This window comes from Miniopterus natalensis, chromosome 6 (assembly GCF_054644295.1).
Source record: "Miniopterus natalensis isolate mMinNat1 chromosome 6, mMinNat1.hap1, whole genome shotgun sequence".
NCBI lineage: Eukaryota > Metazoa > Chordata > Mammalia > Chiroptera > Miniopteridae > Miniopterus > Miniopterus natalensis.
Window position 1 is genome coordinate 80701554 of NC_142086.1, and position 22209 is coordinate 80723762.

Below are 22209 nucleotides of genomic sequence, written 5' to 3' on the forward strand. Positions count from 1 at the left end.
CCTTTCACCAGGCTAACTAGGTGATCCAGATGCAAGTGGTTCATAAACCAACTCTGAGAAATTGGTTGACACCAGTAATGCCGCTGAAATGGCAACTAGGAATGGTGTTCAGCAGAATCCATAGATTTAATTTCAGTTTGCACACCATTCACTGTACAATGAGAGGTTTTGTAACATGGGATGTGCAATGAGGTGCCCTGTCACTGACCTCTTTGGGGGATGACAGCAATTAAATTTCAGGTCCCGTTATCCCTCCCCACCAAAAACATCCTAACCATCTCAGTAAAACCCACCTGACTTGCAAGTCCCCACTGAAACTGTCTTGCATTTTACCACCAGCTGCAGCCAATCAATGGCCATGTACTATGGAGACCCAAATGACAAGCTCCTGTTAAGAGCAGTGGCTAGGGGAGGTCAATGCGAAGGTCAATGAGAAGCCAGTTCCTGCCTTGCAAAGAGTTCACAGACTAATGAAACAATTACAAAATATCACTGCCATGCTATATCACTGCCCCCCCAACTCCTGGGCTGCAAAGCTGCAAAGCTTTACCATCATTATACTCAGTCTCCATTTAGGAAAATCCCACCCTTTCCCAAATGCTGTCAGCTCAGCAATTTCTAATCCCTCAGCCCATGCCAACCACAAAGAAAATGAACTTTGAAAAGGGTCGCACACAGAAATGATCTTTCTCCTCCGTTCTCAAAAGTACAGCATGTAGCTCTCCTACAAAAGTGCTTCACATTGTGCCCCACACATGTTATTTGTGTATGTGTTGTCCTTGATTCTAGATCATGAGCTCCTGTAAGGAAGAAATATCAGTTTAAACTTCTTCGTATTTCACTCAGCTCAGGGCCTTGCTCACAGCTGCCTGAGTGGAACAGGAAAATATATCCAAGTCTCCATTGACTTTGGAAACACAGCCTGTTCTGATGCCGAGACTATCTGTACCTGGCATACGTGTATATTCCAACCTCAGGGATTATTTTTCCAAGCTGACTTGTATGCACTCATTACAGACAGCTCAAGCATCAGTTTGGTCTTTCCTAAATTCTGCAGATCAAGAAAGCAGTCTCCATATTTAAGAAATTCCATAATTGAAAATATAGAGATATAAATGGAATACTACAGAGACCCATATGTATCAAGCACCTCTGCATGTATATTACATGCAACATACTAAATGTGAAAACAACTCTTGAGCAATACAAGCAAACTGAAAAGAACATGAATCATAAAACCAATTATGTTTCGTTTTAAAACAGAATATTATACTTTGTAAATCATGAAAGGTAAGGAAATGCACTGATAGGACAGTGTTTCTTCTTGTAAGGAAATGACATGAGGAAGCCTTTCAACGAATAGGCAGACACTGTATCTGTTAAACATGAACAAGGTTTTATGAACAAGCAGAGGAGCTTTCAGAAAGGAGAATATGCTTGACGTGACAAGAAGCTCAAGTAAAAAGATTAGAATATAAATGCAAGAAAAATTCAGAGGACCAATACGGAAGATCCAAAATCCAACTAAATGGTATTAAAGAAACAGAGAAAAGAAAAAGGTATCATTTTTTTTAAAGAAAATTCCCTAGAGCTCAAGACAGATGTCAACATTGGACAGATGTCAACAAGGAGAATTAAGTGATGAACTGATTATCCAGTTATAGATTAAATTTTAGCATTTTATACACCAAGAATTAAACTGGTATCAGACTTCTCATTAACAACATCAGGTGCCAGAAGGTAACAGTTAATTTCAAAGACTTGAGAGAAAATTATTTTTCAATCTAGAATTCTATACCTAGCCAAAAAGCTGATAAATGTAAGCTGCAAAATGTAAGCTGTAAAGCCACATTAGACATGCAACGGCTCACCCGTTGAACACTTTTTCTCAGAACACAGGAAAGTTAATCAGGGAACAGGAAGACATGGACTCTAGAAAAAGTAGATCCCACCCAGGACTGAAGAAATAAATCTTGAGATGAAACCTGTGCATGAAGCCCAGAAAGCAAGCGCTTGGAAAGGAATGGGAAGAAATTCTTTGGCAAAATATTTTTAGAAGGCTGAAAGTCAAGACTTGCCCAAGGCACAGGGAAACAGGTACTCTCAGAACTGCCATTGGGACTGTCGTCTGACAAAACCTTTGAGAGGCTAGGATCAGGTAACATCTTTCACTAATTCCACTACCAGAAACCTCTTCCTACAAAACTTCCGGCGCGTGAGCAGCATAGAGCAGTGCATAAGAGGCTAAGTGAAATTACCTGGGTCCAAATTCCAGCTTTGCTAATTTGCCAGTTCTGTGCTCTTTCAGTTTCCTTGTTTACCAAATGGAAACACCTCTGAACAGCACGTTGTTGTGAGGATTAAACAAAAGGTTCCATGTGAAATGACCAGTATATAAGAAACAGTTAACTTAGTAAACAGTCAGTTATCTGCCTATCTATCCACAAAGCACTTGCCATTTTGCCCAAGGATGTTGACTGAACCACTTTAAAATAAGGAAAAATGGAAACTAGCATGATCCTGTTGACGTCTTCAAGAGATTCCATTTGTACTCGTGCACATTAAGTTCATGCATGCAGGAAAGAAGAAAACAAGCCCAGTGCTACATCTGGGGAATGAAGGGACGGGGTTAAGTCTGTGTGAAATTTTTATAGTCAACAACATGAGTTGTTCTATCCTTTAGGGAAAGAAAAACCTAAACACAGTATAAATCTTAGAAAAAGACGTGGATCTTTATAAGCACACAAATGGTACACAGAAAACTTTTATTTTAATTTACTACACATGTTTAAATTTTAGGTGTTACTAGGTAGATGTACTTTCATCTGTAGGTTTACTTTGATCTTCGGTTACCTGTGAAAACATGAACAGCTTTACTTTCTAAAGAGCACTTAGTTTTACCCCCCACCCGCCACTTGAAACCATCCCACAGTCCTTCCCTTACATGACCTTTGTCTTTCTCCAATGGTAATTATTACAGAAAGTTAAGTAGAAAGAGAAAAAAACTTACAAGGCCAAGTTCCCAATATAAACTATCAAGTAGAGCACAATTCCATTAACAATATAACCGGAGGAGGCCGCAGCTAGGCTCCTCCAGGCTGTCATTTTATTTCTCATCTATAAAATGAATCGTCAGTGTAACAAAAACACCAGCAGTGCTGCAACAACATATTTTAAATCACTATTTTGTTGGGAGGTATAATACTATTTTTAACATAGTATATTACAGGCTTAGTACTAATAGGTATCTGTATGTCCATACAGTAAGTCCTTACTTAATGTCATCAATAGGTTCTGCAACTTTAAGCCAAACACCATATAAAGAAACCAATTATACTATAGGCTAACTGAGAGAAGCCACAGTGAGGTTCCCATGGCATCTTTATAACAAAACATTAAATGAATGAAAGAGCTTGCTGTCTGTCTATTGTGTCATTCGCACACATCAAGCAAACGGGGCTAATCTGTATTCCTCATCACCCCAAACCCTGCTCCACCTCCTGCATACCTATTTCAGTGAAGGGCTCTACCCAGTTGCCCACACAGGGTATTAGAGAATCCACAGTTCTCTTACCTGCATAGTCAATAAACAGTCCTACTAACTCTGCCTGAGTAACTTTCACAGCCATTCTTACTGCCATGCCTAAACTTTAGAATCTCATCATCTTCTATGCCCTTAGTAAGAGTACTTGCTGACTTAAGTGGCAGCTATCTCCCATACCCTCCCCCCAATGAGCTTTTAAACAGGAACAGCTGCCAAAGAGCTCACTTCCTTGTTAAAATTCTCCAGTTAGGCCAATCACCCTCAGGAGGGGAATGAAAATTCTACATCATGGGAGATGAGCCCTTCATACACTGTTTGAAGCAAATTTCTTTGGACTCATAACTCACTCTACACAGGACTGTACGTTCAGATTCATCTCACGTTCATGCTCTCCTCCCATCTGAGATAACCCCCAACCTATGCCCCAGCAAATTACCTGCCTGCCCCACTTTCGTTCATCCTTTAAAACAAGCTTCAAAGACACCAATTGCTGGGAACCTTCCTTAACCGCCCTCCGGGCTTGGTTTGAGTCCCACTCCTCTGTATCCCCCACCTGACTGGCTGCTTATGTCTAGTTACCCCATGAAAGTAACTTCCTTGAAGACAGTGAGAGGTTCTGTTCATTTTTATACCTACAGGTCCTGGCAGAAACCCTAATAAGTCCATGCTGGCTGCATCAATGAATCATGTTTAACCTACTCTTCACAGACAAGCAAAATGAACAGTGGAAGGAGAAACCTAAACCAGAATAAATGTTTCAAAAACAGCTACTCGCTGATTTCTACTAGTCTAGGTTACTGTATCTGCTATTTTTCTGCATTTTTCCTTGCTTTAAAGTATTCAGTTATTATTGCTTCCTGAGTTTCCCCTAAATTACACTCATTTCTTCTCTTTCCTTCATCTAAAATAATTATTGTAATCAACCAAAGAGACAAAGTTATTCCATCTATTCAAATATACTTTCTCATCAAAGGAAGTTACATAAGCTTTACACAAGACCATTATGGCTAAGTAGTACCTAAAAAACAAATTCTACCTATAAATTCATTCATGTAGACGAAGTTTAAACATCATCACAAAAATAATAAATATTTATTGGGTAAGCCCCCCACCCTGTGTACCAAATGCTGGGTTCAAAATTTGGGATGACACATACATATAAACCCTGAATAGGTTAAGAGATTGAATGTAAAGGCACTAGCAAAAAGCAGCAGAAAACAGCAAGAGGAGGTATGTAATCATGCAGAAGCTGTTCGAATGGGTATTTGGTAAGCAACGACACTAAGAGTGTTCTGTGGAGAAGGTGCTGAAGGATGAGCAGGATGCAAGCAGACAGAAGGATGGAACATGAGCCCCCGATGGAAGAACTGAGATGGAGAAATAAACGAGCCTGAAGACAAGTCTGACGTGTGCTGATCAGTATGTTTGCAGCCTGACTAGAGTACAACACTAGGGAAACTAGTAAAGGGCTCATGCAATGCAGCCGGATTACACAGAACAGCTATCAGATAATTTAAACAAAAGATGAACACAGCCTATGACAGTGACTAGGGATAGTTAAGGTCAAAAAACATTATCATTCCTACTTATGAAATCTAAATGCTAATGACAAACAAACCACAAAACACAAGCATTTAAATTTGTTTTTCAGGACACTTGCACATTTAATGCCAACGGTCAAGGCAGTTTTAAAATAGATCTGACTAATCTTAATCTTTTAAACGCTCATTAGGAATACAAAATAATTATCATAAAACCCAATTAACACCATTACAACCTTTAAGAACTATTACTACTATATAGAATATTCTTATTTCTCTTCAAGTTCTACAGTATCATTTCCATAATATTAACAAACAAAATCAAAACAATTCAAGCTACAGTTTTTCTCTTGCCAAAATACTGTGTAAACAACCACCACAAAGCTGCTTTAACTACTGAGACAACTAATAATTACTTTTTTCCTTCTTTTCTTTTCGTTGTTGTTGCTTGCTTAATTTCAATGAATATTTCTTTGTAGAAGAGTATTCATTAGCTGTCAAAAACACTTACCAATTTCCGAGACCTTTCCAATAGCTTATCCCATATCGTAAAATGTGCCTTGGGGAAAAAAAAGATTTACTATGAAAAAATAAATCAGTAAAGTTAAAATAAAAGGGACTGAGTCTTTATACAGGTTTAAAACAAAACAAATACATAGTACTAATGGGACTAAATGGTTATAAACATGGATTAGAGTAGAACAATGTACCATAAAGAACAGCTGCATTTAAGAAAAGTCTTGAGCCCTGAATACGCCACTCTTCCTCTTTTGTTCTGAATCACTACCATCACAGAGAGCATTCCTTATCATGGGAAGAAAAATCTGCCCCACTTTCCCGTAGATTACAGTCCTTTCCTTAAGTAGCCAATTTCAGCGTGCTTAGAGGCCATTCTTCGCATCTTAATCACACACAAGGATAGGTTCATTGCGAACCGTGAGATCTCCCACCTCACACTGAAATGGCAGACCTACAGGATTTAGCAAATTACCCTTGAGAGCAAGTAAAAACTAACAAAAACAACAAACAAATTATAGAGCTAATTTCCTTAATCCTTAACAGTTCTATGTGGTAGAGGATTATCAGAATGTATTAATGATTGTCAAAGTGCATAATGACCACATCAATTTGATTACGTCAATTGAAGGGGTTAATGAGGCACGAGGGTGGGCCAGGGACTATTTCACAGTGAATGAGCAGGTAAAACGTACAATAAAAGGTAAAATTACTAACTATGTACATGCCAACCCTTCGGAGAAAAGAGCAGCATTGGTATGTTTAAAGGGAAAACCACACCTGACTTGGGGAGAATGAAGAGCTGGTGCAGAGACCTTACGGTGTGGACGGACTATGACGGACTATGGCGGGCGATGCAGGAAGAGGTACGAGATGAAGTCAGAGCGGCAGACAGGAGCGGGATAATGCAGGACTTTATCAGACAGGGAAGGGTTAGAATTTGTTCACAAAAAGCCATTGGAAAGTTTGGGGCGGAGGAATTACATGATTTGATTTGCGTGTTAAAAAGGTCACATGGCTACTTAGTGGAGAATGCGCTGTGGGGACAAGAATGAAAACAGAAGGGGAGTGGAGAGTAAGAGGGCCTGGGGTGGGGGCAGCCGCAGATGAGAAGCTATGCAGCAGATGGGCTCAGGGTATGTTTGAGAATTAAGAGCTGAAAGGACTTGTTGATGGAAGGGATGGGGCATGGCTATCAGGGAAATAGGGAATCAAGGATTACCTCCAACAGGTAAATGACAATGCTGTTTTCTGAGACGGGGAAAGCTAGGAAAGGAAGCAAGCATGTAGAGAAACATCGAACACGTAAAGGACATGTATGCTAAAAATTATGAAGTGTTGATGAAAGAGGTGAAGAAAGATTTAAATAAAAGAAAAGATATACTATTTATAGATTGAAGACTCAGTAAAGATGTCGACTCTCCCCAAATTGATATACAGGGTTAATATAATTCCTATCAAAATCTCAGCAAGGCTTGTCGATATAGAAAAAATTACCCTAAAGTTAGAGGAAAAGCAAAAGACCTAGAATAGATAAAACAATTTTTATAAAGAATAATACCATAGGAGAAATTATTCTACCTGATTTCAAGACCTATTTATAGCTAAAGACTGTGTGATATGGGAGAGGGATAGACACATAGATCAACGGAACAGAAGAGAGAACCCAGAAACAGAACCATACAAACACGTCCAACTGATTTTTAAGAAGGGTACAAAAGCGATGCAATGGAGAAAGGACAGCCTCTTCAACAAATGGTGCTGGAGCAATTTGACATCTATAGGCAAGAAAGATGAACCTTCTCCTAAATCTCACCTTATACAAAATGGACCACAAACTTAAATATAAAACTATAAAACTTTTAGGAGAAAGAACCAGATATAGGGCTAGGCAAAGAATTCTTAAAATTGACACCCAAAGCGTGAAAAACAAAGAGAAAAACTGATGAGATGGATTCATCAAAATTAAAAACTTCTGATCTGCAAAAAGCTGTTCAGAGGACGAAAGGACAAAATACAGAGAGAAAACACTTGCAAACCCTTATCTAACAAAGGGCTGATATCTACAGTGCATTTTTTAAAACCCTCAAAATTCAACAAAAAAAGCAAACAATCAAATTAGAACATGGGCAAAAGACATAAACAGACACTTCACCAGAAAAGATATACAAATGGCAAAGAAGCACATGAAAAATGTTCAACACAATTAGCCAACAGGGAAATGCAAATTCAAAGTACAAGGAGAAATCACTATGAACCAATCAGAATGGCTAAAATAGAAAAGAGTGACAAATAAATGCTAGCAAGGAGTTGAAAACATTTCATTCCTACCCATTGCTGGTAGGAATGAAATGATGCAGCCACTCTGGAACTCAGTTTGGTAGCTTCTTAAAAACTAAACATGTGCCTTCTGGGTATTTATCCCAGAGCAATGAAAAAAAATTCCAAAACCTGTACACAAATGTTCACAGCAGCTTTATTCACAATAGCCAAAAAACTAGGAACCCAAATGTCCTTTAACAGGTGAATGCTTAAACAAAGTGTGGTACATCCATACCAAGGAAAATTACTCAGCAGCAAAAAAGAATGAATTACTGACATACAGATAGAGTAACTTGGATGAATCTCCAGAGGATTATTCTAAGTGAAAAAATAAGCCAATCCCAAGAGATTGCATAATACATGATCCCATTCATATGACATTCTTGAAATGACAAAATTACAGAAATAGAAAAGAGAATAGCAGTTGCCAGGGGTAAGGAGGTGAGAGCGGGGCACAGGGGAGTGAGTGAATGTGGCTATCTATAAAAGGCCAACATGAGGGACCCTTGTGAAGGAACTGTTCTGTATCTTCACTGTATCAGTGTCCATACTCTAGCTGTGATATTGTACTGTAGTTTGGGAAGATGTTACCATTGAGGAAAATGGTTAAACGTACTTGAGATCTCTCTATATTATTTCTTATAACTGCATAGGAATCTACAATTATCTCAAAATCAAAAGTTTAATTAAAAAATAAAAGAATTACCAAAGGTGATAGCAATATGGAACATAAAAGGCTTTGGTCATGAATGGTCCATCAAAATTAGGGAGAAGAGCATGCTAAAATAAGGCCAAAAGGCATTCCAGACGGTCTTTTCAATCAGCACTCCAATATTCTTCATACACCCTCTCCCATACTGCTTTGAAAAATTAAAAATGCTATCTCAACTTGACTTAACTTTTTCAACTAATGTTTCTTCTGCAAATTATCTGTTTACATTTTAGGAAAAACTGTTTTTAAGTTGTAAACCCAAGTTTCTAAAATATTAGTGTCACACAACTTAATGAAAATTAAAATGTTATGGCTTTCAAACTGGTATAAAATCAAGACTAGACTCACACCCACACCCAAATTGGATGACCTGAAACTTTAACTTACTCTTAAATGAACAGGTAAGGAGAGACCCTGGAATCTTCGTACAAGACTTGATCCGGTGGCCTGAAGATTGTGAACCGCTGACACTTCAAACTGGAAACAAATACTTGTTCTTGGAATAAGAGGGCCCTCAGTCACATCAATGAAGTCACCAAATCTGATTTGATTTTTAAAATAAACAAAACCTCAAAATCAAATGGTTTACAATACATTGCAGGGGGAAATATATTCATTCTCTTTGCTGCTACATCCCTAATCAAGAACATTCTACGTGACTCCATTCAGCCTCTAATGGCCATGGCATAAAAATCTCAAGTGAAGAGCCTCAAGATTTTTAAGATCACTGAACACATCATGCTATCAAGTGGATCCATTGTCTAAAACTGACAACCTACAATCTTACAACTCAACTCATTGCAACAGAGGTTAGAATTCAATATGTAGGACAGATTATGTCCAGCAACAAAGAACAGTTTTCTAGAGGAAAAAGTTAAGTCCAAATCAAGAAAACATGGGGTTGGGTAAACAGTCACAGACCATGAAGTCAGTTTTGCACAATGAGTTGTCTTACCTCTCTCATCCCCACATCAGAAAGCACATTCCAATTTAACTTACTTGTATGTATTATAAGGAGTAACTAGTCAGAATTCATATTTCCATATACACACAAATTATCATGTGCAATTCATAACTGTGACTATTTTGCTCAACTTCAAAATTATCTCTTAAAAATTACATTTCTGAACAATGGTTTTCACCCTTGAAATGCAGAAATAAAAATAACAATAAAATGAGGAACAGAAACCACGACTTCCTGAAGATAATTTAAAGCTTCCAATTACTACTTTATGAAAACAGCAAACAAAGCAATAGAGAACAAGGCAATGAGAATAACGGCCTACGACACGAGTCCGTCTTTTCTAGTTGCACACTACATTCAGGTACCTACTAAGCAAACCCTTACTCTAAATTAGCATAGCAGCCAATTATTTAATTTTTACTTACCTGTGCAGCTTGACTATTCTCTCAGGGTTCTGAGATGCTTTCTCCTCTATGAGATCGATTTTATACCTAAAATGGAGCAAAGGAAAACATTTTAATTATGAACATACAAAAAGGAGTTTAAAGAAATCTTTTCTCTTCCTCTTCAGCCAGTTTTTGAAAGAAAGGTTTACATTTGGAGCCCCCTCTTCCTCACTCCCCTTCAGGACCCCCCTTCACTCATGACTCCACCAAACTGTCTCACCAAAGCCACAGAAGCCTCCTTGATGACAACCTAACGGACACTTTGGGTCCTCACTTTCTTACCACCACTGCTCACCTCCACCTTTCAAAATGCTTATTATTTTAACTCTCTGGCCACCCTTCTCTCTCTCTGCCTTCAAGGATTTTTCTAGATCTTCTTTTCACTCTGAGCATCCTTGCTGGGCTAGCTCCTTGGTTTACACAGCTTTAATTACCATTTATGCATTTATATCTTCCACAGCTCTACTTCTAATCCACATACCTCTCCTGGGCCCTAAAATGTATATCCAAGACCCTCATGGACATCCACTAGGGTGTTCCCCAGTCCCTTAAACTCCCAAATCCTCAAAGTGAACAAAATATTACCCCCGCTTTTCCCACCAAACTTGTTCTTATTCCCAGCTTAGGAATAAGAGAGCTTAGTTGTTATTTTCCTAGCTTAGTAAATGACACTGCCAACCACCACATGTACAAGTGAAAAACTTGGGAGATTTCCTTAATTCCTGCTTCTCCCACCACACCCGCTATATCCAGTTCATTACCAAGTCATGTCAATTCAGCCTGTCTCCCAAATCTACCCCATTTTGTCCGTAGAGCTAATAGCAGAGATGAGCCACACAGCCCAGGTTCAAATCATGATTTTACCACTTACTATCAAGAGCCTTGTCTATTCACCACAGAGTGCTAAACAAATATTATGTGAGCGTGTGGGAAGGTTGGGAAAATTAGCCTACACAAGAACATTCACTTACTGTCAGGGCCCGCCCCCTACCCCCGCATTTATATCTCCCGACCCACCTCTAAGAGACGCTCCTGTCCCCTGAGAGCCAAGGCCTGATCACTGATACACCATGAATCATCCAAAACTCTTCTGTCCCCTCAAACTTACCCCCAAACCATACCCTCCCTCCCCCACACATTCAACTAAGCTACAAAAGTCCTACACACCTCTGCTAGACTCTAACAGCTGAGCATGGGAAAGGAAAATCCTAGCATACGTGGCATGAAAGTCTAGTATGCCGTCCACTATGGTAGCTATGGAACACTCACATTTAATTAGTCCTAACTGAAATGTGCCTAAGTGTAAAATACACACCAGATTCTGAAGACTTAGTATGAGAAGGGTAATAAAAAATATCATTACCATTTTTAATGTGGCAATAACATTTTAGATATATTGTTCAAATTTATGATTAAAATTAACCTCACTTTTTTTTTTTTTTTTTATGTAGCCTCTAGAAAATTTAAAGATAGCTCACATTGTATTTCTGCTGGGCAGCATGACCCGAGAATTTTGGCATGGTGACCTGATATGTTCTGATAATCCAAGGAATTTTCTTACAGAATCAATGGTGGTTTGGTTCTATAGTACTATTTTTACTCTGGTTCAGTTAAAATAGTATATTCTTACTAGTTTCTAAGTACATTGGTTCCAGAATATGCTAAAAATTGCGTTAAAAAAGAGTTGCACAAGCTACTACGTTTGAAAATCATTGTCTTCTATGTCTACTTTGGGAGGGTTTAGAGCGCACATGAATAAACTGTTTTATGGCACTGTTCTCCAAATTCAGCTGAACACAGTACATGCTTTTCAGCAAATTAATTAATGCCTTATGGAAGAATATTCCTGAGGCACAACACTTTGAAAAATGCCAACCCAGGGAGGGTATTGATAAAGGAGGCCTTCATGAGCTAACCAGGGAATATATCTATCATAAAATATATCTATTACAAGCTCAATTTTTATTTTTTCCCAACAAAATTTGCTTTTATTTAGAATTTTTTCCTAAATTTTTACATTCAGCTTTAAGAATATAAGAATTCTTAAGACCTGAATTTTCTTCATTACATGTAACTTAGGGAGTTCTAATCTTATTTAAAGCAAGCCTGCACTTACCTATTGTGTTGAAATATTTCTAAGGCCACTTTCGCATCAACTTCCAGAGTTTCAAATGGAAGGTCTTTATAAATTAAAGCATGAGCATCTTTTGTGAAAGAACGTAAGTTCTCCTTAAAAAAGAAAAGTATTAACATCTGTAACAATTTACTTAAAAGTATTTCAACATAAAGCAAATAAGCTAAGTTATATGCTTAATATTGTAAATCAAACTAAAAAGGAAAGCAAATTTGTCAGGAAAGTTGTTAATTTGCAATAATTAAATATTTGGACCATGGAACATACGGTTAGCAATTTCTCCCAACTCTACAAACTATAAAACTTGCAATTTATTTGTAATTAAAATATCAGCCTGTATTAATAACTGTTAAAGATAATACTATGAAGAAATTTTAATAACTATTTCACTCAAATTATATAACCTTATAAATGTTTACTAAAATGATATAACAAATAGAAATGATAATAAATAAATAGTATGATACAAAAATCTGTTTACACTATGAGCAAAATTAAGCTATTTAAATGCATGTGGAAAGAACTGTTTATGTGATTCAGAAAATTTCATGTAATACCATCATTGGCCCTGTACAAAATATACCTTATTTCCAATATTTTAAATTTCTGTTTAATGCAAATATCAATTTTACATAATTAAAATGATTAATAATATATTTATCAACTTTTATATGACTTTTAATAAAAACTGTAATTAGGTTTTCATACTATAAATCATTACTAACACAGAAAAGATCACTATTAGTCAAATAACTTTTGTAATAAAATTCTTTCCATAAACTTCCTATTTTTAGACTTTTTTTTGCATGAAATCACTCTTCTCCATTCTTGAAGGGGTCATTTACTGTATAAGGAATCTACATTCATGGTTTAACAGAGATGTTCTTTGAATTTAACTCTTCCCTATTTTCTCTCAGCCATCCACCCAATCCCATGGAGCCAGCAATTATCTAGTACATTTCTTTGTTAAAGTTTTATCTTTAAAAAAAGGGAAAGGAGGCAGCAAGTTCCACAGGTAATGAGAGTTGAATCTTGATCTTACTGGTTTTCACTTAATTGCTCCAATAAAGAATCTCTTCTTAAGTTTGGAGTCATACTTGGAAGGGAAGAAGTTACAATGACACAAATCCAGAGCCTGTGAAGAAACATTCCAGTTCCTTCCTTGGCCTTCCTTCTCCCTTCACTCCACCTCTCTTCCCTTCCTCTCTTTCCCTCTTGATAAAAAATTATATGGGTAGGATTATAAAAGAAATAACTTCCAAAGCCAGAATTTAACCTGCATCTGTTTTAAATTCTTGCTTTTAGGAATTAAGCATTTCACTAAATCTAAGATGTACCACTAAGGAAAAAACACTATCAATTAAAATAAGACGCCAACTACTCTAAGACATGTTTGTTTTCGGAGATATTAAAATGTGAACAAATGTACAGAGTGGAACTGATAAAATGGGATGCTACACCATGTCCCCTTTTCTGATCTCCAGATTTCCAATCTGTGGGACATAGAGTTTTGCTTAATTAACAACTGGGCATTTGCCTGCTCTCCTCAATCATAACTAAGCCTCTAGGCTTGAGTTTTGAAGGCCATGAGCACTCTCCCCCTACAGAACACCTGACTAGATCATCCCTGTTAGCCAGGCCCTGTTGCTACCCAAGTCCTAGACCAACAAGGAGCACCTGCATTATGAAGGCAGACCATCTGCACAGTCTAGTTTTTTGCTGTTTAGTCTGTTGCCCCCACTCAATGTGACGCTTGCATCTAGGGGGATCTCACGGTATGCAACAGGCTAAAGGGTTTAGAGCAATGGTTTTCAAACTGCACTGTGGGGATCCAAGTTTAAGGCTCCAGGCCCCCTACCACCACATGAACCAAGATAGTTAAGCTTCTGCATTTTATATTCTGGTCATCTGGAAAACCACTATCTTAAGGAACAGCAGGAACAGTACAAGGAAGAAAGCATTACAAGCAAAGGTCAAGTAGGACATACAGCTTCCATACTGTTGAGACTGCCTTCATTCATATGTCTCTATCTTAAATACACTAAGAAAGCAACAAGATAGATAGAGGGATGCTAGATGGACAGATTCATTCCTTTAAACATCCTCAACACGCCATACCATTCAACAATACTAACACAGGAATCATTCCACCAAAGAAAAGCACACACTCTAAAATTAATACTCCAAAGAGTATACTTACTTTTGTTGGCATCCACTCATCAAGTCTCTTATCCAAAACTACATCATAGCAGAAGGCTCCAGCAATTACTGTAAACCCAACCAAAATTAAAAGCAAAGTCAAATCTATTAGGGTAGAAAGCTACCAATTTGCAACAATTGAATATTTTAACCACAAAATGGTTAGCAATCTTTCCCAACTCTACAAAATATAAAAATGTTACCAGTTTTCCAGGTGCTTGTCAGAGCTCTACCAACATTCCCTCATCCAAAAAAATTAACTCTCCCATTATTAGCCCAAGATCACCAGTACTTTTGAAATGTTCAAGTTTTCCTCAGAAATAATGTTGCCACAGAGATTTTAAATAGCCCCTAGATATAAAAATTCCAAAAGGAACAAGATATCTAATAAGCAGGTAAATGACTAAGTGGACATGAAATGGTGAATTTCTTTTTTGGTATCTCCTACATATCTTTATTTTTGTTGTTTTGCTCTTATAACTCTTTATTGAGCTTTCCAAATACTTTTGGTTGTATATACTTCTACATTTTAAAAAAATACAAATGTAATCCTATTACACATACTGTTACAAAATCCTAGTTTTAGCAAAATTGCAAAAAGTAACTCTTTCATGAACTTCTCCAGAGTGTCAGCCATTTCTGGTGACATAGTATAACCTAAGTGTAGCTCTCTCCAGAAGTCTATTTATACTCCCATCTCCTTGTCCTCCACACATTCGATGTGGAAATAAACGCTTAACATGATAAGAAAAAAACACTGAAACAATGAAATTCACATTCAAGAGAAACATTCTCCTCTAATCCTATTACATTAATTATTGACCTCCATAATTAAATATGGATTTTGTTACCCACAATAAGTGGAATGTAAGTATGATGTTAATTTATACTAGATAAAATTAGAAATGAAATCTATACCTCAAAGACAGGTACCAAAATATTCAAAGATTACAAAAAGTATATTTGTATTTATATTTATATTTGTACATTACCAGGCACTTCTGGAGCTCTGACCAAACTGACCACATATTCATCTTTGAATGCCCTCTCTATTGTACAGCCCATCATCATGGCACAAGACCGCCAATAAGCCTGGAAAAATGAAATTGACATACACACTAAGATTCACTGAGATCTATTCAACATTAACATTTAGGTTGACTTTTGACTTAGGAACTACTTCTAAATTTCTGTACATTGTCAGCACGTAGCAGTAACGACCATCAGGCCATGACACTATCTGTACTAAACTAAAACCACGAAATAATAAAACAACTTCATGTTGTTAGCAATGTTTCTGTGCAAGATATCAGACACCATGATGTTTATCAACCAATAGTTTTATTATCTGGTAGTAACTTCACTTTTAAGCCAGGATAAAGTTAACTTGTTAACCTACATGTGCTAAAGTAAAATAAATATATTAATATATACATCTATAACATATATAAATACGGAGGGAAAACTCAACTTTCAAGAATTATTTATGACTCCTATACCTAACATCATGTCCATCACTCAAATTAAACATATTTATAGCAAAGCAACCGCCCTATTAACCAGGCTCTCATTTTCCTAGCACATTTTGATCCACAGACATGCCTGAGATGGTACCACCCAATGACTGTCAGAGTCATGAAGAGAAACACGAGTCCTGCACACACCTGCTCATCTTATGTCCCATACTAGCACTACTATAACTGGTTACTTGACTTTTATCAGCTCTTCCCCACACCTGAGGACAAGAGTGGGCTCACCTGGCTGTGCAGGGCAGACTGCTCCAGAATGTATTCTACACAATCACATCACATACACTAAGAATAAGTATAAACACAGGCCTTGAAGGCAAGTAGGAAAATGTACTTCTTCGTCTATCCTACATAAATGTTTATAATGTCTGTTGAACTCCAGACACAGAATGCCTAGGTTCAAATCCAGGCTCCACCACTTCCTAAACTGGTAACCTTGGTTAAGCTAGTGAAACTCTCACTAGCCTCAGTTTATTTATCTGGAAGATGGAGATAATAGCACCGATTTTATGGCATTTATGAGGATTAAATGAGTTAATACCTATGAATCACCTAAGACAGTGCCTGATACATCATAAATACTCAGTGTTGGCTATTACTATTATCTTGTCTATCATTTTCTTATTTAAGTATTTTATTTCTAAAATATTATTAAATACCTACTGTATGTCAGTTACGGACAGGGTCCCATAAGGGCCATGATCCCTGTCTTCAAAGATCCAAATTAAAATTAAAATATTAAAAATTAAAAATTTAATATTGTATCTAGAATTTAAGTTAAAATATTGTCTCTAGAGACATTAGCCAAGTGTTGTGAGGTCCTAGAGAAAAGAGAGATTAATTCCAACAAGAAGGTTGTACAGAGCAGATAGCATTTTAATCAGGAGGAAAGAAAATACTCAAGAGTTGAAGGAAGAGCATCAACAAAAGCAAGTAGGATAGATAACACAGGATAAACCATTTATGACAAAGTCATCTAGTGTGGCAAGAGCAAAGATGAAGTGGAAAGATGCAGTGGGAGGTAAGGCAGGCTGAGGTCAGATCACACAGGTCCTGGAAAGCTACATGAACAGTTATCATGTAGGCAAGTTCTTTAGGGGTAAGTGACATGATCCTTAGTCATATCTCTTAATAAAACTCTTACAGAACCATTAAGGGAGACTTTAGTATTAAAAAAGGGGGGTGGGGGTAGAGAGTTAAAAAGTTCCTGAAAAAATGCAGAAAAGATGGTCAAAGGCTGAATTCCAGCAGTAGTAGTTGGAATAAAATCACTCACAACATAGAGGGTGATCAATAAGTGTCAGCTGAACAGAGATATAAATGCCAAACGCATGCCATACTGTTTCCTCAAATCAAAATACAGAGAAATGGTTACTACTGGTATTATCTAAACCATGAAAATGCCTAATCTAACAAGTAAAACACAACCTAGTACAGTACATTTGACCTTGGCTGTCTTTGAACATTTCATACGCCAAAGAAAATAGACTTTAATAAAAACAAGAAGAAAAAAACTGGGGGTGAGGGAGGGGAAAGAGTATGGAGACAGAAATACCTTATTAACTTCTCCTGGATCACGGTCTTTGAAAGTAAGAAACTGAATCTCACAGGACTTGGTCAAAGGCTTATACATGTCCCACGGCTGTCCGTCGACAAGAGCCAGAATGGACTTCTTGCAGTACCACTCACTTAAATCTAGGAATTTAAAATAGATTAAAGATAAAATCTAAAAGTGAAAAGCGGCATGTTTAAGGGCTACATTAAGAAATAAAACAATAGAAAGCAAGATTCTGCAAGATTCTTTTTTCTGGAAATAAAAGTATATTACCTCTGTAATTAATAAAAACTAATATCCAACACACGCAATGTATTGTTATTAAGAAAATTACCCAAACCATTTACAAAACTCATTAAGGCTAAGTCCAGTTTGAAATTAATTTGTCAATCATTAATTAATAAAACAATTTTCCAAGAGCTACACTTATGTATTCAGAGAGCAGCAGCATGGATACATTTGGATATATGCACACACGACTTAGAAGGAAAAATATTTAACTATACTTCCACAGTAAATCTGTTGTAGGTGGATTTGGGGTCTTGCTCCCAAACTATCTCTCACTTCCCTAATTAGATGGTTTTCAAGTACACAGCTACTCAAAGTGGTGGTCAAACTACAGGGTCTAAATTATCAGCCACTACATCAGTTCCATAAAGGCAGGAATCATGTCTACTCTTGTTCACTCATCAGCACATCCCAAGCCTAGTACTAGGACTGAAATATACTAGGTACTCAACATAACTTCACTGACTGACTGAAGGTATGAATGACAAGCAAGTCTCAGGGCAGGGGTCATGTTGAGTGTGGTTGAGAAGCTTCATTCATCTCTCTAGTGATGTGAATAAAGCTCCTTAAGGCCTGAGCTTTGAGCTTCTCTTATCTTCATCTGAAATCCTAACACCTACCATGTAGAAGAGGGTCAATAAATGCTCAAAAAACAAATAACAGTTATCATAAACACTAATTCAAATGCCAGAGTAAACAAACAATGAGAGTGTATAGGCCAACTAAAGCTGATAACTAAAGTTGTCACTTAAATGGAATCATTACTGAGTTTATCCAAGTTTGAACAATGCAGCTAGTCATATACATGAGTGAGCATGTGTGTGTACAGCTACTTGGGGCGAGGGCTAATTTTAAATACTACCAGTTCTATCAAAGGTACTATACAAGCATTTTGATCAAAAATAAAAATACTGAGACCCTGTTCCCTTCATGTGCACACCAAATCACACACAATGCAGTTTCTCCCTTAAAGTATGAACACAACAGCCTAGCTGGCGTGGCTCAGTGGTTGAGCATCAACCTATGATCCAAGCAATCGTGGTTCGATTCCGGGTCAAGGCACATGTACAGGGTTCCCCAGTAGGGGGCGTGCAGGAGGCAGCTGATCAATGATTCTCATCATTGATGTTTCTATCTCTATCTCTCCCTCTCTCTGAAATCAATATTTTTTTTTTTAAAAAAAGTATGAACACAACACACATTTTTACCCCAATCACACTCACCCCATGCACATTTCGACTCTCACATTTACCACACATACATGTAAATGTAAACAAAAACACAACACAGAAGGAGGCATGTGGTAAGCAGATAAATGATTTAAGTTAGGCTGTAAGGACTAGAAAGGAAAAGAAGCCAAAATAGCTGGTCATCTGGAGCCAGGGTAGTGCCTTTACCCCCAAATCCTTTAATGAGATCCTTATGGGGACTGTTCTCATAACATCAGAGTGCTATCTAAAAGAGACAAGCTACTAGTAACAATGTTTTCACGTCTGCCTTCTTCTACCAGAAACAACTGGATAGCACCTGATATTTAGCCAGCTTCAAACAAATACCAGCACAATCTGTGCATTACAGTACCAACCCTGCAAGACCCACAGCACCCTGTACAGCTACAGTGACAGTGGACAGAGAGTAAGATGCCCCGAAAAGGTAGAACTTCTGGGACACTCAAGAGAGCAATAACAGCCTCTTCTCTCCTCTGCACCTGTCCTCCCACACAGCTTAGGTAAAAACAGTCAAAACTGCACCCTGACTGACTCATTACTTACGCATGGCACAACTGTAAGGAGTCGAAATGTTTTTATTCATCACAAACACAGTGCCAGGGTCAGTTTTCCCAACGTGTTTAACTTCAATCTTCTCGGTTCGGGGAGTCAGCGACAACTGCCTGTTTTTCTCTTTATTAAAGACATCATTCTGCATTTCTATCAGTTCGGCTGGTGACGGCTGAGAAGCTGGTGATGTTGCTATAAATCCTGCGCAGAAATGACAATAAATTAGAAAGCTGAAGAAGTGAATCACGTAGTGCCAACCCCACCTCGTATGCTCCCAAATCACCATCTTCCTACACCGAAAGGAGGCAGGACGCGACAGAAATTTGGTCAAAATGCCTTCAGGGGCAAAGTCCGACCACTTGCCAATATTACCCCTTAAAACGCCAGCCGGCCCCGACCCGCGCCTTGGCTTCACCGTCGGATCTCCAGGTCCCACTACTTTCCTCCGCCGTATTCCCATCTGTGATTTACAGCTAGGGGCAAAAGGGTAACCAGGCAATGGAACCCAGAGCGGTCGCTGGGCAGGCGGCCAAGCTGTCCCCTGCCCAGGCCTTGGGGACTCAGCTCCGGGAGGCCGGCGGTGCCCGGCCAGCGCTGCCGCCATCTCGGCGAGAAGTGCCGGGCGCATCCACCCAACGCCAAGCAACAGGGTTTGGCGAGGCAAGCACGAGTATGCCAAAGGCGAATGCGGCCATGCTGCGCCGGGACGTGGGCTCCTTCCCACAGGCGCCCCGGCCCCCGACCTTCCCGACCCCGAGGCCCGGGGGCCTGGGCCCCACCCCCCACCCCCCACCCCCCACCCCCGACCCCCTCCGCCAGGGCCCCGCGGGACCTCCCAGGACCCGCCTCCGGCCCACTCCAGGCAGACTCCAGCCCCTAAGCGTCGCCGCCGGCCCCGCGTCCCCACGGCCGCCGACACTCACTCCAGCCGGCGCCGCCACCGCGGGCGGCCCGCCAGAGCCGCAGCCGGCGCACCCCCGCGGCCATGGCCCCGGTCCCGCCGCAGGAGCCGCCGCGCGCCCGTCCGCTCCGTCCGCCTCCCCCCGGAAACGCGGAGCGCGCACTCGGGTTCCGGCGGACGGCTCCGTTCCGGCTCAGTCCCTCGGAGGGCGGGTCCGCGGCTCGCGCACGCGCCCCGGCGGGAGGTCCGGCGCCTGGAGCCCGGGGGTGCTGACGCCCAGGGAGCCGGGATCCCCACCTCGAGCCGGCGTCCCTCTTGGAGCCTCCGCGCCGGGCGTGCATCCTCACCCTCCGCCGTCCGCGGGTTCGAGCCCGGCCGACTGGGCGAAGCCCTAGCTTCCCGCCAAGAATACTCCTGGGGAGAAAAACTGGGGGAAGATACGTTCCCTTTGCTCTTGCCTCGGGGTCGTCCCGGCCGGCCACGCCAGGACAGCTCGCTCGTGGCTCAGCGCTCGTCCTGCAGGGGAGCTTGCAGGTCGGGCCTCCATTCATTGAGCCCCCTGGCCCTCGCTCGCTCAGCGGGGGCGTGGTGCGCGAGTGCGGGAGCGAGCGCCCTCGCAGGAAGCCGCGGGGCAGCCACGGCCTTTGTGGTGCCGGAGCTCCGGCTCCCGAAGGAGGCGTCCCCTGGGCGCGGCGTGGAAATGCCCCCCGCGGCGTCGAGCGCGGCGGCTTCTCTCCGGGCGCCCGGCTTTCGGGCTCTGCCCTGGGCCTTCCCGCTCCTCTCCGAGCTGCAGTGCGAGCGCGCCGCCGCCAGGGGGAAGCACCGGCTAAGGAACCGAGGCTGCGACCCCCGGGCTGGGCGAGAGGGTCCTGGGCTGGACCTCCAGGGATGCGATGAAGCCCAAGGGATGGATGCGTGAATAACATGCTGACAGCGTTAGCAATGCCCTGTTGTGTGCGTGAAGCTGCTAGGGGAGTAAAATCTCCACCCTGAAGCCCTTAGGGCAGAGGACCTGGTGAGTTCCCCCCTGGAAGCCCGGGGCCTTTCCCTCCCCTTCCCTCTGTCCATCCCCTCCCGCTGGCCCCCTGACCTTGCTCACTTCTCAGCTCCAAGGGCCCTTCCTTTACCTCTGTAACTTGTTTCCTAATCCCAATTCTTCTACGCATTAGTTCTCCTACTTCTGTGATTTTCCAAATAAATGTTCTCTTATTAAAAAAATTCTGAAATTTTTCAAAATAAAAAGTTGAGGGAATAACCACAGTCCTTAAACCACAGAAGTGTGTGCAGCTCACATTGCAGGGCAGTGGCCATGGCCGTGGCCGTGGCCACAGGCCAGCTGTGGCTCCATGGTTTTACTCCAGAATCCAAGCTGTGGCAGCAGCCCCCTCCTTGGGCTGGTGCTCCGGTGGCAGAGGGAAAGAAGACCAAGGAGGACTCTGAGCCTGGGGCCTGCTCAGGCCCACTTAGTGCTCAGCCTCACTGTCCCGTCCCCAGCGACTCCCACAGCCAAGCCTGTTGGCAGTCCGGTCGGCAGGTGCATGCCTTCTGCAGGAGGCCAGTGTTTGAAAGCAAACCACTGAAATCAGGAATCCATTAGGCCATAGTAAAGGATGGGACCTTACCATTTGCAACAGCATGGATCGACCTGGAAGGTTTCATGCTCAGTGAAATATGTCACACAGAGAAAGACAAGTACCGTATGATTCCACTTATATGTGGAATCTAGAAAGCAAGCAAGCTAACAAAACAAACTCATAAATACAGAGAACAAACTGATTGC

The 22209-nt window shown here is 40.5% G+C and overlaps 1 protein-coding gene across 1 annotated transcript; it reads right to left on the reverse strand.

Annotated features, from left to right (window-relative positions):
- Nucleotides 1-1118: 1118 nt before the first annotated feature.
- On the reverse strand, nucleotides 1119-20522 carry MRPL39 (mitochondrial ribosomal protein L39). The gene is made up of 9 exons (XM_087818378.1): nucleotides 20452-20522; nucleotides 19523-19729; nucleotides 17463-17602; nucleotides 15371-15470; nucleotides 14380-14447; nucleotides 12162-12274; nucleotides 10025-10090; nucleotides 9023-9176; nucleotides 1119-5644 (listed from the first exon to the last, which is right to left on the reverse strand). Exons 1-9 carry the CDS (start codon nucleotides 20513-20515, stop codon nucleotides 5576-5578), a joined length of 981 nt encoding a protein of 326 aa, XP_087674504.1. The 5' UTR covers nucleotides 20516-20522; the 3' UTR covers nucleotides 1119-5575.
- Nucleotides 20523-22209: the final 1687 nt, after the last annotated feature.

Coding starts and splice junctions, on each gene's coding strand:
- MRPL39 (XM_087818378.1), bottom strand. CDS start 20,515: ATGGCCGCGGGGGTGCGCCGGCTGCGGCTCTGGCGGGCCGCCCGCGGT. Junction 19,730..20,451: donor CGGTGGCGGCGCCGGCTGGA/GTGAGTGTCGGC, acceptor ATTTCTGCGCAG/GATTTATAGCAACATCACCA. Junction 12,275..14,379: donor ATGAGTGGATGCCAACAAAA/GTAAGTATACTC, acceptor TTCTTTTTTAAG/GAGAACTTACGTTCTTTCAC.